Genomic DNA, 13,259 nt, shown 5'->3' on the forward strand with positions numbered 1-13,259 from the left:
GGGATTGGCCACACTCGCCTACTAAGGAGTGGCCTCACTAGAAATTTGAGTCCATTATCTTCTGATTTCAATTTTTTGTGTTTCTCTTGCTACTGCTACTCCTATTACCAGCAGACAGTAAAACTTGTGTGTCTGTGATCTCAATGTAGGGTCCTAACAACCTAATGAGTAAAGTATTATAGGTCTAGTTATCAGTTTTCCCACATACCTACCTATCACTGGAACCCATTGTTTGCCTGAATAGAATGTCCACTCTTTGAGGGCAGATTTCATTTTTGTCTCTGTATCTCCATGACTAGTGTAGCTTCTGGTGCATAGTAGATGTTTAAGAAATACTTTATTCCCATTTTTGAGAACACAAATTTAGCACTGGAAGATACCTTTAGGCCTTCTAGTTTCATTTTACAGATAGAGAAACAGGTTAAGAAGATCACAACTATTAAAAGTTGGAGTCAGGATTTGAATCTGTTGATGATCCATAGTTAGGCCAGAGGAATGAAATCTCTAGTCATTGGTATCACTGCGTGAGGAGATAAAGAATCTCACTCATCTCCAGAGTTTCTGCTTAGAGACCTGTGAAATCAGGATGTAGAAGGTTTTAGTAACTCAGGAACTCTGGTTTAGGGGGATAAGGCAGTGATACCATAGTGAGAGAGACCTGGGTCTGAGGTCCTTCTCAGATATTCAACTGTGTGACCCTGGACTGGGAACTTGATCTCCAGTTTCTCCTTTGTGAAAAAGAGATGGTTATAATAATATTATTGTTACTGTGTCTGTATATCCTGTGAGTCTATGTAGTTCTGAGGCTCAGGTAAAAATGAATGAAGTGTATTGTGTACTGGAAAAGACTAGATAAATTAATCGCATCATTATTATTATTATTCCTAAATTTCTTTAATTTTTAGAGATACTTTTTATTTTTATATCATCGTCCTTCCCAGATCTATCCTTCCCCAACAATTCGTACCTTTTTGACAAATAATAAAAAAGAAAGGGCAACTAAGTGACACAGTGGATAAAGCACTGGGCCTAGAGTCAGCTATTCCTGAGATTAAATCTGGCTTCCAACACTTATTAGCTGGGTGATCATGGGCAAGTCATTTTGCCCTGTTGGCCTTAATTTCCTCATCTATAAAATGAACTAGAAAGGGAAATGACAAACTTCCAGTATTTCTGCCAAATGGGGTCATGGAGAATTGGACACCACTTCAAATGATTGAACAACTTTTTCTCTCTAGAAAAGGGAGGAAAGAAGTATTTTTTTTTCTCTCTCTTTTTATGATTCTTGAAAGTCCTTAATGTAGACCTGATTCAGACAGACTCCCACTTGATTTCTCCTCTTTAATACTCTGCTGCTCAAACCCAGCTAATTGAGGGATAGGAAGGGGGCCAGAGAAGTAGCTGAGGTTGATAACTTTCAGCCCTGAAAGGTTCAGTCTAGGGAAGGAAGTCTTGGGCATTGTCCTAGAGCCTCCAGGTGCAGGCAGCAGGGGGCAGTAGTGCTCGCCCTCAGGTGGCACCTTCGGGAAGCCATGTGGGCAGAGCTGAAGAGGAATTTAGGGATCACTAAAATTAACCCTTTCATTTATCAGAGTTCTTGGGGCTTGAGTCAGTTAACAGCTTTCTCAGAGTTCATATAGCTAGTAAGCTGTAGGGCTAGGTGGCACAGTGGATAGAGCACTGGCCTTGGATTCAGGAGGATGGGAGTTCAAATCTAGCCTTAGTCACTTGCCACTTACTAGCTGTGTGACCTTGGGCAAGTTACTTTACCCCGATTGCCTCGCATCCAGGGCCATCTCCAGGCATCCTGATTAGTATCTGGCCAATGGACCCAGATGGCTCTGGAGGAAAAAATGAGACTGGTGACTTAGCACAGCACCCTCTCACTCAAATCCAGCTCATGTGCCTGAAATCATGGTCATCTTCAAAAATGAAGAACAAAAAAAATATTAAAATAGGGCTGAAAATTAAATCCAGTTCTTCTGATGTCATATTCATGACCACTGAGATACACTCCCCAGGCCCCTCCTTTTTTAAATACATATTTTTGGGGGACCCTTTTTAGGTTTTTTCTAGGCAATGAGGTTAAGTGGCTTGCCCAAGGCCACACAGCTAGGTAATTACTAAGTGTCTGAGGCCGGATTTGAACCCAGGTACTCCTGACTCCAGGGCCGGTGCTCTATCTACTGTGCCACCTAGCCACCCCAGGGGGACCCTTTTCTATTTTTTTATTTTATTTTATTATTTTATTTTAGGTTTTTGCTAGGCAATGAGGTTAAGTGGCTTGCCCAAGGCCACACAGCTAGGTAATTACTAAGTGTCTTAGACCGTATTTGAACCCAGGTACTCAGGGCCAGTGCTTTATCCACTGCACCACCTAGCTGCCCCCGGAACCCTTTTTTAAACAGAGGTTGAAACAGGGTCAGAGAAAGAAAGGAAGAAAGGAGTGAAGGACTTTATATTATCTCATTTATCCTATCAACACCCCTAGGACAGGATATGACATTATTATCATTATTATTAGTAGTAGTATCATTATTATTATCCCTCTTTTAAAGTTGAGGAAATTGAGGCAGATGGGTAAAGTGTCCAGGGTCATATAGCAAGTGGCAAAATCACAATTGGAACTCAGATCTTCTGCTTCTAAGTTTAGTACTCTAAATATTTGCTCTGTTATATTGAGAGTAATTTGTTTGTTTTCTAAGTCAGATTGTTATCTATGTGGGTAATTTGTGATTTAAAAGTACTTGTGGGGGTGGCTAGGTAGTACAGTGGATAGAGCACTGGTCCTGGAGTCAGGAGGACCTGAGTTCAAATCCAGCCTCAAACACTTAATAATTACCTAGCTGGGTGGCCTTGGGCAAGTCACTTAACCTAACCATTGCCTTGCAAAAAAAATAAAAATAAAAAAATAAAAGTGCTTGGTGGCAATCATTTTAGTAATATTGGTAGTGGTTGTAATTGTTATGATAAAATCTTTCATCAATCATCTTAATTCAAAAGGCAGGAATGTGATAATAGTGTTAACTTTGCTGGTATAATGATAATAATACTACTACCTGATATGATAGAGAAGAATAGATAGGGCATTAAATATAGGAAGAAGAAGGGCAGCTAGGTGGCCCAGTGGATAGAGCACCGGCCCAGGAGTCAGGAGTACCTGAGTTCAAATCTGGCCTCAGACACTTCATAATTACCTAGCTGTGTGGCCTTGGGCAAGCCACTTAACCCCATTGCCTTGCAAAAAAAAAAAAAAAAACATAGGAAGAGCTGTCTTTGCTTCCTGCCTCAGATGCTTTTAGCTGTGACCCTGGTCAAGTCTCCTAACTTTGCATTCATTTCTTCATTTGTAAAAGGAAGAAGTTTCTCATTAAGTTCCCTTGATGAGTCAGAAAGTGGCCTAAAGAAGCCATACAAATCACCTTATCAACCTTAAAGGTTTCTAATGTATGAAGGACAAGGAAGTAAGTGTAAAATGCAAAGGAGAGACCTAGATAGATTAGGTGAGCTAGGAAAATTTGGGATGGGGAGAACACTTTTAGCAGAGGACCAGACTCTTAGAATGAGTCAGACCCTAATTTGTAGCATCACAATCTGGGAGTTGAAATTCATAAGGAACCCCCCTGCTTTTTTTTTCCATGGGCTTTTTTGAACCTCCAGACTTGGACTTCTCCTCACAGTCACCATGGGATCACTGGAGGATGAGCTGGAACAGACCTTAGAATTCAGTACAGTCCTTTTCATTTAACAGATGGGGAAACTGGGGCCAGAATGCTGAAGGGATTTCCCCAAGACCTTCCAGGCTAGTAAGTTAGATCTGGGCTTTTGACTTAGGTCCTGAGATGTTCTTGACAAGTATTGAGGTCAGACTCCCTTCTGGGGCTGGAAATTGCCCCTCCTCCTTCTCCCTGCTCTGTTCCTGATCTGTTCTACTGCCCTACTAGCTAGCTCCCTCCCTTTCACTTTTCTTTCTCTCCCTCATTTTTCTCTCTCCCTGGACTGCTCATCTCCTCTTTACATAAGAGGTGGTGTTGGAAAGGTAACCAGGAATTAAGAATTAAATAGATTATTCATCAGTTCTTCCCATTACATTGGAAGCTCCTTGAGGGTTTGAGGACTTCTGTCTTTTGCTTCTTTTTGTATCGTCAGTGTTTAGTGCAGTCCCTGACTGTAGTGGATTTAATAAATGTTTCCTGGTTGATTGAGGGGAAAAGGACCTTTGAGGCCATTGTAGGCCAAGAGGAAATGGGCATTTTTATCCCATGACTGGTTTGGGGGAAAAAGAAGTGGATTGGTCTGGAACACATGACTCTTCTATCACACACTCAGACAATCAACAAACATTTATTTATCTCTCTGACTCCCGAACCATTCATCTCTCCATCCATCCATTTATCTAAATATTTATCTATCATCTATCTTTATGTATCCATCTATTTATCCATCCATCTATCCATTTATCATTTGTCCATCTATCTGTCTAGCTATCTATGTCTCCATCTATCATCTATCCATTCAGCTATCTGTCTATTCATCTTTTTTTTTTTAGGTTTTTGCAAGGCAAATGGGGTTAAGTGGCTTGCCCAAGGCCACACAGCTAGGTAATTATTAAGTGTCTGAGGCCAGATTTGAACCCAGGCGCTCCTGACTCCAAGGCCAGTGCTTTATCCACTGCACCACCTAGCCACCCCTCTATTCATCTTTTTATCCAGCTTTCTATCTCTCTATCTCTATATATCTATCTATCATTCACTATCTACCTGGTACTTTGCCAGTTCCCTGACATATAAAGAGAAAAAAAAATAGTGCCTTGTCTTCAGGGAGCTTATAATCTGTGGGAAAGGCCAACAAGGGCAAGGTATACCCAAATCTTCGTGCGATTTGACGTTCTTAAAATTTAAGACTACAGGGGTGGCTAGGTGCCTCAGTGGATAGAGCACTGACCCTGGAGTCAGGAGCGCCTGGGTTCAAATCTGGCCTCAGACACTTAATAATTACCTAGCTGTGTGGCCTTGGGCAAGCCACTTAACCCCATTTGCCTTGCAAAAAAAAAAAATTTAAGACTACAGTCAGACTTTTGAGGTACCATGTATAAAATATCTGGAAAATATGAACCCTTGGTGGTTGTAGGAAGTCGAGAAGGCATTCATTGTGTGGTTGGAGGGAGAATTAGGATCTGAGCTTTGAAGGAAACTAAAGATTTCCTGGCATGGGGGGGACTGACAGTGCAAAATCTTAGAGGCCGGAGATGAGGTCTTTTTATGTGGAACAGCAAAAAGCCTGTGTGGGCCTAATCTGAAGAGTACAGTGAGGGGACTATTGGACTAATTCAGCTCTAAACACCCTGGCTAGCACACAGTAGGTGTTTAAGTGCCAGGTGATGGACTTTGTTGTTAGAATATGGAGGAGTCAGGATAGAAATGGCTTTAAATGCCTACATAAAGTATATTTAAGGAGTTCCTGGAGTATCTCGAGTAGGGAGTGTTGTGGTCAGACCTGGACTTGGTAGGAAGGTAAATCTAGAGAGGAAAGTTGAGTCCAGGCTGAGTAAAAGAATTTAATAAAATAATGATAATGATAATAGCTAACATTTATATCCAGGCATATTCCTATGCACTTTACTAGTATTATCTCATTTCATCTTGAACTACAACCTTGGGAGGACGGTGGGATTATTATCCCCATTTTACAGTTGAGTAAACTGAAGTAGACAGTAATAAGTGATTTTTCCAGGGTAACACAGCTAGGGAATGTCTGAGGCTGGATTTGAACTCAGGCGGATGAGTCTTCTTGACTCCAGGCCCAGCACTCTGTTTACTGCACCACCTAGCCACCCCTGTTAAGATTTTAAGATTTTCTTTTTAAGGCAATGGGGTAGGGTAAGTGGCTTGCCCAAGGCCCCACAGCTAGGTAATTACTAAGTGTCTGAGGCTGGATTTGAACCCAGGTACTCTTGACTCCAGGGCCGGTGCTCTATCCACTGCGCCACCTAGCTGCCCAAGATTTTAAGATTTAAATTGAGAATGTTAAGCTAATGAATTTGGTGCTTAACCCATGAGAATTAGAGAGCCAGTAAAGTCATGTAAGCTTTATTACAAGTGTTAAGCAGTTGACTAAATCATCCAGTTAACTAATTAATTTTTACCAAGCAAGCTGCTTATTAATTAGTTGGGTTTTTGTTTAGTATTTGTCTAGATCCATGATTTTGTCAGTATAAAAAGCTCTCTGTGAGTAATTTCTCCTACAGTAATTTCAAAGAATTGTCTAAAACACTCAGAGATTAAGCCACAAGATTAGAGTCCCAGACAGGAGGTGGCTGAGGAGGACTTGAACCTAGAGCCTGACTCCTCCACCATCAGTGGTTACTATCCCCTGCTGCTTCTCCAATTCATTATTCTACATTTTTTTCCATTTTGGATCAGACCTGTGACTTTGAGGGACGTGGAAATTCTGCCTGAAAAAAACCTTCTTTGTCAAAGTAAATGCTTTGCTGAGACTTAGAATGTTCACTATTAATTAGTAGTAATTAATACTTCCAATCCTTCATATTTATAGTTCTTTGAGGTTACACTGGCCCTGTCAAAGCAAGACTTCTTGGCTTTTTCCTTCTTGCCTTTTTTTTTATGAATACAAATATATTCTCAACTTTTTTTTAGGTGTGTGTGTGTGTGTGTGTGTGTGTGTGTGTGTGTGTGTGTGTGTGTGACAAATGGGGTTAAGTGGCTTGCCCAAGGCCACACAGCTAGGTAATTATGAAGTGTCTGAGGCTGGATTTGAACTCAGGTCCTCCTGACTCCAGGGCCGGTGCTCTATCCATTGTGCCACCTAGCTGCCCCTCAGCTTCTTTCTGTAGGAAGTTTCTAATTTTACAGTCCCTTCCCTGGGGGAATAAATGATAACAGTAACATCAACAACCAAAGTTAGAGCTTTTTTTGAACCTCCTCCAAACATGGACTCCCTGCTGCCCCTCACAGTCACCATGGGATCACTGAGGGTGAGCTGGAGCAGACCTCAGTACAATCCTCTTGTTTTACAGATGGGGGTACTGGGGCCAGAATGCTGAAGCCCTTCCAGGCTAGTAAGTTTTAGATCTGGGCTTTTAATTTAGGGCCTGAAGATGTTCTTGACAGGTACTGAGGTCAGACTCCCTTCTGGGGCTGGAAACTGCTCCTCCCCGCCATTCCTCTGTTCCGATCTACTCCCTTGTTGAGTTGGGAACACCACCAATGGGGTTATTTTAACTACAATAAGGATTAGTGTTGGTAACAATAACAACCACAACCACAACAGTAGGGGTTAGGTTTGGGAACAATGAAGGATTGCCAATAGTAAGAGTTAATATTGTAACAGTAATACTACAACAAGGATTCAGCTTGTTAACAATAACCCCCCCCCCCCATAATAAGATGAGGGTTGGTAATAAGGACCGCTACAATGAGGGCTAGAACTGGTTACAATAGCAGCTACCGCAACAAGGCTTAGTGTTGGGAGATAACAATAAGGTTGGTGTGAAGGGGATTGTAGCAATAATAAGAGTTAAGTGTGATAACAACACTAATAAGGACTAGGGGGATTGGTAACAATAATAACAATAATTGGTAACGGTAATTTTTTTCCGCAAGAGTTAAGTTTGTTAACAATAATATCAAGGTATGATTTCTCTCTCGTCACACTCAATTTGGATCAATGTAGAACGCGGAAACAAGGAAAGACTGACAGATTGCTTTCCGGGGGGGGGGGTGGGGGGAGGGAAGTACAATTGGGGGGGAAATTGTAAAACTCAAATAAAATCTTTAATTAAAAAAACAATAATATCAAGGATTAGGGTTAGCTGCAGTAATCAGAATTAGGGTTGGTAGCAGTAGGGTTAGGGTTGGTAGCAGTAATAACAATAAGGGTTAGGATTGTTATAAAGTTGGTCCTTCATTCTGGAAGAAAAGCATGACATCAGGGAAGTGATGCCATGACAAGCACATGAATTAGATTGAGTGAGGGTGGCTCTGCAAAGCTCCACCCTCACTTTCTCCAGAGTCATCTGGATCCCATGGCTGTATATGGATCAGAAGGACTGGAGATTGTCCTGAATGTGAGACAGAGTAAATGACTTGCCCAAGGTCACATAGCTAGTATCAAGTGTCTCAGGTTGGATTTGAACCTCCTATCCTGATTCTGAGACCAGTACTCTTCTGCTATGCCACCTAACTGCCCCTGTAGGAATGTAACAATAACAGTAGCAGTAATAATACTGACTCCTACCCTTATTGTTATTGCTGTAGGGTTGTAACAATAACAACAGCAATAATAATAAGGATTAGAGTTGGTAATAATTGCAACAATATTAAGAATTAGGGGGGTAACAAAAGCAACAAGGGCTAGAGACCACCACAATAACAACTGTGGCTACTCCTAGTCCTTGGTATGACTATTCCTTCAGGTTAGGAAACACCTTACAGGTTATCTCCTCTTTTCCTCACAGATTCCTGGGGACTCTTTTTTTTTTTTAAGGTTTTTGGAAGGCAACGGGGTTAAGTGGCTTGCCCAAGGCCACACAGCTAGGTAATTATTAAGTGTCTGAGACCGGATTTGAACCCAGGTATTCCCGACTCCAGGGCCACCTATCCACTGTGCCACCTAGCTGCCCCTGGGGACTCTTGAGTTTGGCCCTCCAGTGTCAGAACTTTTTCCATTAGGCCTTGCCCCATTTTTCTGTGTTTAAAAAGAAAGTATCTGTTTTTTCCATCAGAATTTGCTGTCTTAAACTAAAATGAATATTCATTGCCAGAGACCCAGATTGTGCTGTCCAAGTGTATTAAGAAATATTCTACCTACTTTCGAGGGATTGGGGATGACATGTTTGCTTCCCTTAGTGGGGAACATGTCTTAGTGAACCCTAGCACCAAGTTTCCTAAGTCTTCCAGTTTTAGTGATGTTTATGATCTAGGGTTTGAAAAAAAGCTGATCTTAGGATAGGTGAGTTTCAGGGTCTATTGCAATTAAAGACTAGTGTGATCCACTTATCCTTTTTTGTAAATATGAATGCAAAAAGCAAGCATTAATTAAATACCTTCTATGTGCTAGGTGTTATGCTAAGCAGTTTACAAAAAGTATCTCATTTGAACCTCACATGTACCTTGGGAGGAAAGTGTGATTATTATCCCCATTTTACAGTGGAGGAAACTGAGTCAGACAGGTGCTAGAATTTTCTTAGGTCACATAGGTAGTATCATAGGTAGGGTACAATTCAATTCTTCTTGATTCCAGGTCCGAGGCTCTTATGTACTCTAGTACCAACTATGAGTACGTCCCCCCACAAAAATAACATAACTCAATGCAGTGTCTGGCATACAATAGGTGTTTAATAAACAATAGTTGACTGATTTAGTAGGTATCCTGCTATGTGTAAAAAAATGACCTTGTGTTTATTTTGCATTTAACTCAGTGCTTAGCATAGTGTCTAGCATGCAGTAGGTGCTTAATAAGTGCTAGTTGACAGATGACATCTACTGGTATGTGTAAGAAAAAAGAAGGACCTTGTGGGGTGTTTTGCATTTAACTCAAGGGTTAGCATTGTTTCTGGCATACAGTAGGTACTTAATAAGTGTTGATTGATTGACTGTCTATACTATTATATGTATATGTTGCCTCCTGATGGAATGGCCAGCTTCTTGGAGGCAGGGACTAATGGTTTCTGCTTTTGTATTCCTAGCCCTTGGCACTGTACCTGCCTGGCAATTTTTCAGAGTTTGAGTAATGCCTCTTGGTTGGCTGATTGGTAGCTCTTGTCACTTCTCTCCTAAGTCTATATGGGTACTTTGGATAGAAAGACAGAAATGGAACTTGTATCCTCTGGGACTCTATGCTCACGGGTGGTCTCTGCCTGGGAGGGACCTTTGAGATCATTAGTCCAAATCCCTCATTTTATTGAGGGGAGCTTGGAGAGCTCAGGGAAATCCCTGGCTTCTCCCCTCCTATCTTGGCTCTTCTCCTCCCCCCCAGTCCCCCATCTTATGAATGAAGAGGCTGATCCCCAATGGGTTAGTAACTCACCCAGGTCATGGCTGGTGATTTGACTGAGGGTTTTGTTTGGCCTGTCTAACCAGTATCCTTTCTGCTGTCATACCTTTGTTTCATGACTGACCTTCAGAATCTGGCCTTCTTTCTTCTCCTGGGAGAAGACCTAGGAGCAGAAGAGGAGGCACTTGTGATCTCAGATGCATCCCCTAGGTTTGACCAGTGAGGGCAAAAGTGCCACTAGGAGCTACTGCTCCCATTCTTCTCCCAACCTTGACCCTAACCCAGGTCTTTTCTCTGACCACAGAATGTCCTGAAGGAGCATGCTGATGATGATCAAAGCCTGGCAATCACTGGTGTGCCTGTGGTCACATGGCCCAAGAAGACAGCAAAGGTGAGCAGTTACCAGAGTTCCCCTGGGGCTTCAGGGAACCTCGCTGACCTTGGGTATCCTCTTCTTTTGGACCCCTTTGTCAAGGTGGGTGGGTGGATGGAATATTCTCTTTCCATGTTTTATTGGTAGCTTTCCTTTCAACAGCTTAAAGATGCTAAGTGTTGACTTTGGTATCCTTGGGGACTCCTCTATGGGGCGTGGGGAATGGGAGGGGAGTTCTGCTGCCGGTGCAGGGGTGCAGGCGACGTTTCCATGCCCTTCCTTAGAAGTTGTGCCTGTTGCTGCGGACCACTTCCTACGTCTCTTTTATTGATTTGTGCCTAGCAATGCAGCATTTGGGGCATCCATCTCTTATGCTCCACTCTTCCTCCTTGGCCGCCTACCTCCTTTGCCGATTGTACATGTACTTGGGGATGTCTTTTACCTTGAAGTTGCTAATAAGCTGCAGCCTGGTTCACTCGCCGCCACCGTGCATCTCTCCATCACTTGTTGGTAGGTTGTATTTTAATGTGCTTTACCCATGAAATGCTAACGTGTATGATCAAGAACAGACCCACTATGTGCTCAGGAGAATGACATGGTTGGCTTGACAGGCTCACTCCGTGCTGGTCAGATTCCTGGTTTTGGTTGGTTTTTGTTTGCTTTCGATTTTTTGTTCGCTTGTTGATTTGAGCACACAATCCTGGCAAGGCTGACTCTGGTTTCTATCTCTGGTGTCCCAGGTAGCCCCTTCATCCTGGGATTGTTTTAAGCCCATCACAGTGTGTTTTATTATTTCTGTGTTAATTCTTCTCAGTCTCAGCAGTGAATTTTTCTATTCTTCTTTTTCAATGGCTTTTTTTCAAGTATCCTTGGTTACTTTTAGATGAGAAACCCCCCTCCCCCGTTGAAGAAAATAGGACTGTAGAGTAGATTTCTTCTGTCTCTGACTCCCTAAGCCTTTAGATTTCTAAGTAATGGAATTGGGTGTGGGGTGGTGGTGGTGAAATGCCCTTTGCCTTTGTGTGAGTCTCAGCTTACAGAGGGCTCTTGCAGCCAGGTTTCCCAAGGCTGCTCTGAAGAACGATGTACCACACTGACCACCCACACTACCTTAAACTCTCCATCAGCTGGGGAATAACTTGATGGCAGCTCTAAGGATCTATAGACTATGTACTTCTAAGAGAATATACCCCAAACCATCCAAAAGATGGCTCATCTCCATCTGTTCTCATCTCAGGATTGATGGGAGGACCTATATGAGGGGCTCAGTCTGTATGCTAGCCTCATCCTGCCAGGGACTAGAAACACAGCTCTTTCCTTTGTCTTGGAGCTGGCTGATCTTTCCAGTACTTTTGCAAAACTGCCTTTTTACATAAAGATCCTGGAGACCATGGGATGACTATGGGGACTGGGCAAAGGGGGAAGAAATAGGAGAGGAGGAAAGAATACATTATCTTGGAGATTTCCACTGAAATCAGTTATATTAAAGCCAGTCAGTGCAAGACTGGTTCCTGTCTCTGCCTGGAAGGGTCTGTACCTTAGGAATGACTCAAAGTCCACAAATTCTGTGTGTGACCTTGGGCAAATCACTTTTTCTTTTGGGGACTCAATTTCCCCATATGTAAAATGACCAGTTAGACTGGATGACTTCTGAGATTAGTAAGCCTTACTGGGAGGAGGAGTAAGAAAAGGGAGTGGGGGAGGAAGCCTTGTTGATATTTTTATGTTCTTCCGCCTAAGGTTGAGAGGTGAAGGTCATTAAGGTATCAGCTCATTAAAGAAGTGACTGTTTTAGCTTTTTAAGGCTTTGAGGAAATGGGCCGGATGAAAGATCAAGGCTACCTGGGAAGGATGTCATGATCCCTCCTCCCTTCCTCACCCCCTTCCACTTGCACAGATCTAGTTACTGCTCTCTGTAAGTAATAAGTGATTAGTGCTCAATGATGATTAGTTTTAAAAAAATACTTTGATCTGACACCTTTCTGGGAGGAGAGCGCAGCCTGTTTCTGGAAGCAATTAATGTCCAGGAGGTCCTGCTAAATGCTTTGTCTCTAGCAAAGATGCTGCCTAATCATCATCATCCCGTCTTTATCATGAATTACTATTTCCCCGGAAGTGGTGGTGGATTTGTGTCTGGCTGGACTGTCCTCCCCTGGCCTCATTTCTTTTTTATGTCTAGCTGGCAGGGTCAGTTGGGGGGTGCTGTCTGCAACCTTAGAACAGAGCTAAACTGATGGGGTCCCTCAGAGAATTGAACACATGACCTCTGGCTCATTAGCTCCCTCCCCCATCCTGCTGAACTAACTGGCCCCATCTAATCTCTAGATGGAAAAGATACTCCTGTATTTATGGAGGGAACTGAGTTAGAAGAAGAGAGGGAAGACTGACTTGCCTTTGAAAAAGAGACTATTGAATGAATTCTGTACAATATTCTCTCTTGAGGCAAAAATATGTGATTTCTGAATTCTCATTATTGGTAATTTTTCTGAAAAAATGAGACTGGAAGAGGTTGGGACAAGGACCTCCAGCTTGGGGTGCAGAGATGGGTCCAGTTGGGATGTCTTGTGTGTGTGTGATTCCTTTGGGACATATTTGGGTCCACCCTGGCTTGTCCTGTCCCCAACCTGCAGCTTCCTTCAAGCCCCAGCTGAAATCCCACCTGAGAGGCAGGAAGCCTTTTTTCATTTTCTTTTCCTCTGCTGATTATTTCCTGTTTATCCTATTTCTATCTTGTTTGTACATGGTTGTTTGAATATTGTCTTCTCTATTTGATTATGATCTCCTCAAGAATCTAGGTGCCTAATAAATGTTTATTGACCCACTTCCCTCATCACTGATGAACTTATGACCTAAAATAGCAATGTATTCATTT

At 42.5% G+C, this 13,259-nt stretch overlaps 1 protein-coding gene across 4 annotated transcripts in view; it reads left to right on the forward strand.

The window, feature by feature from the left end:
* KDM2B (lysine demethylase 2B) overlaps positions 1 to 13,259 on the forward strand; it is a 128,843-nt gene that overhangs the window by 71,894 nt on the left and 43,690 nt on the right. For all 4 annotated transcript variants that reach the window (XM_074205581.1, XM_074205582.1, XM_074205584.1 and 1 more), the window contains one exon: positions 10,319 to 10,405. In XM_074205581.1, the coding sequence (XP_074061682.1) occupies positions 10,319 to 10,405 (87 nt within the window). The remainder of the gene's footprint in view (positions 1 to 10,318; positions 10,406 to 13,259) is intronic.

Source organism: Macrotis lagotis, chromosome X (genome assembly GCF_037893015.1).
Source record: "Macrotis lagotis isolate mMagLag1 chromosome X, bilby.v1.9.chrom.fasta, whole genome shotgun sequence".
In the NCBI taxonomy this organism is placed as follows: Eukaryota; Metazoa; Chordata; class Mammalia; order Peramelemorphia; family Peramelidae; genus Macrotis; species Macrotis lagotis.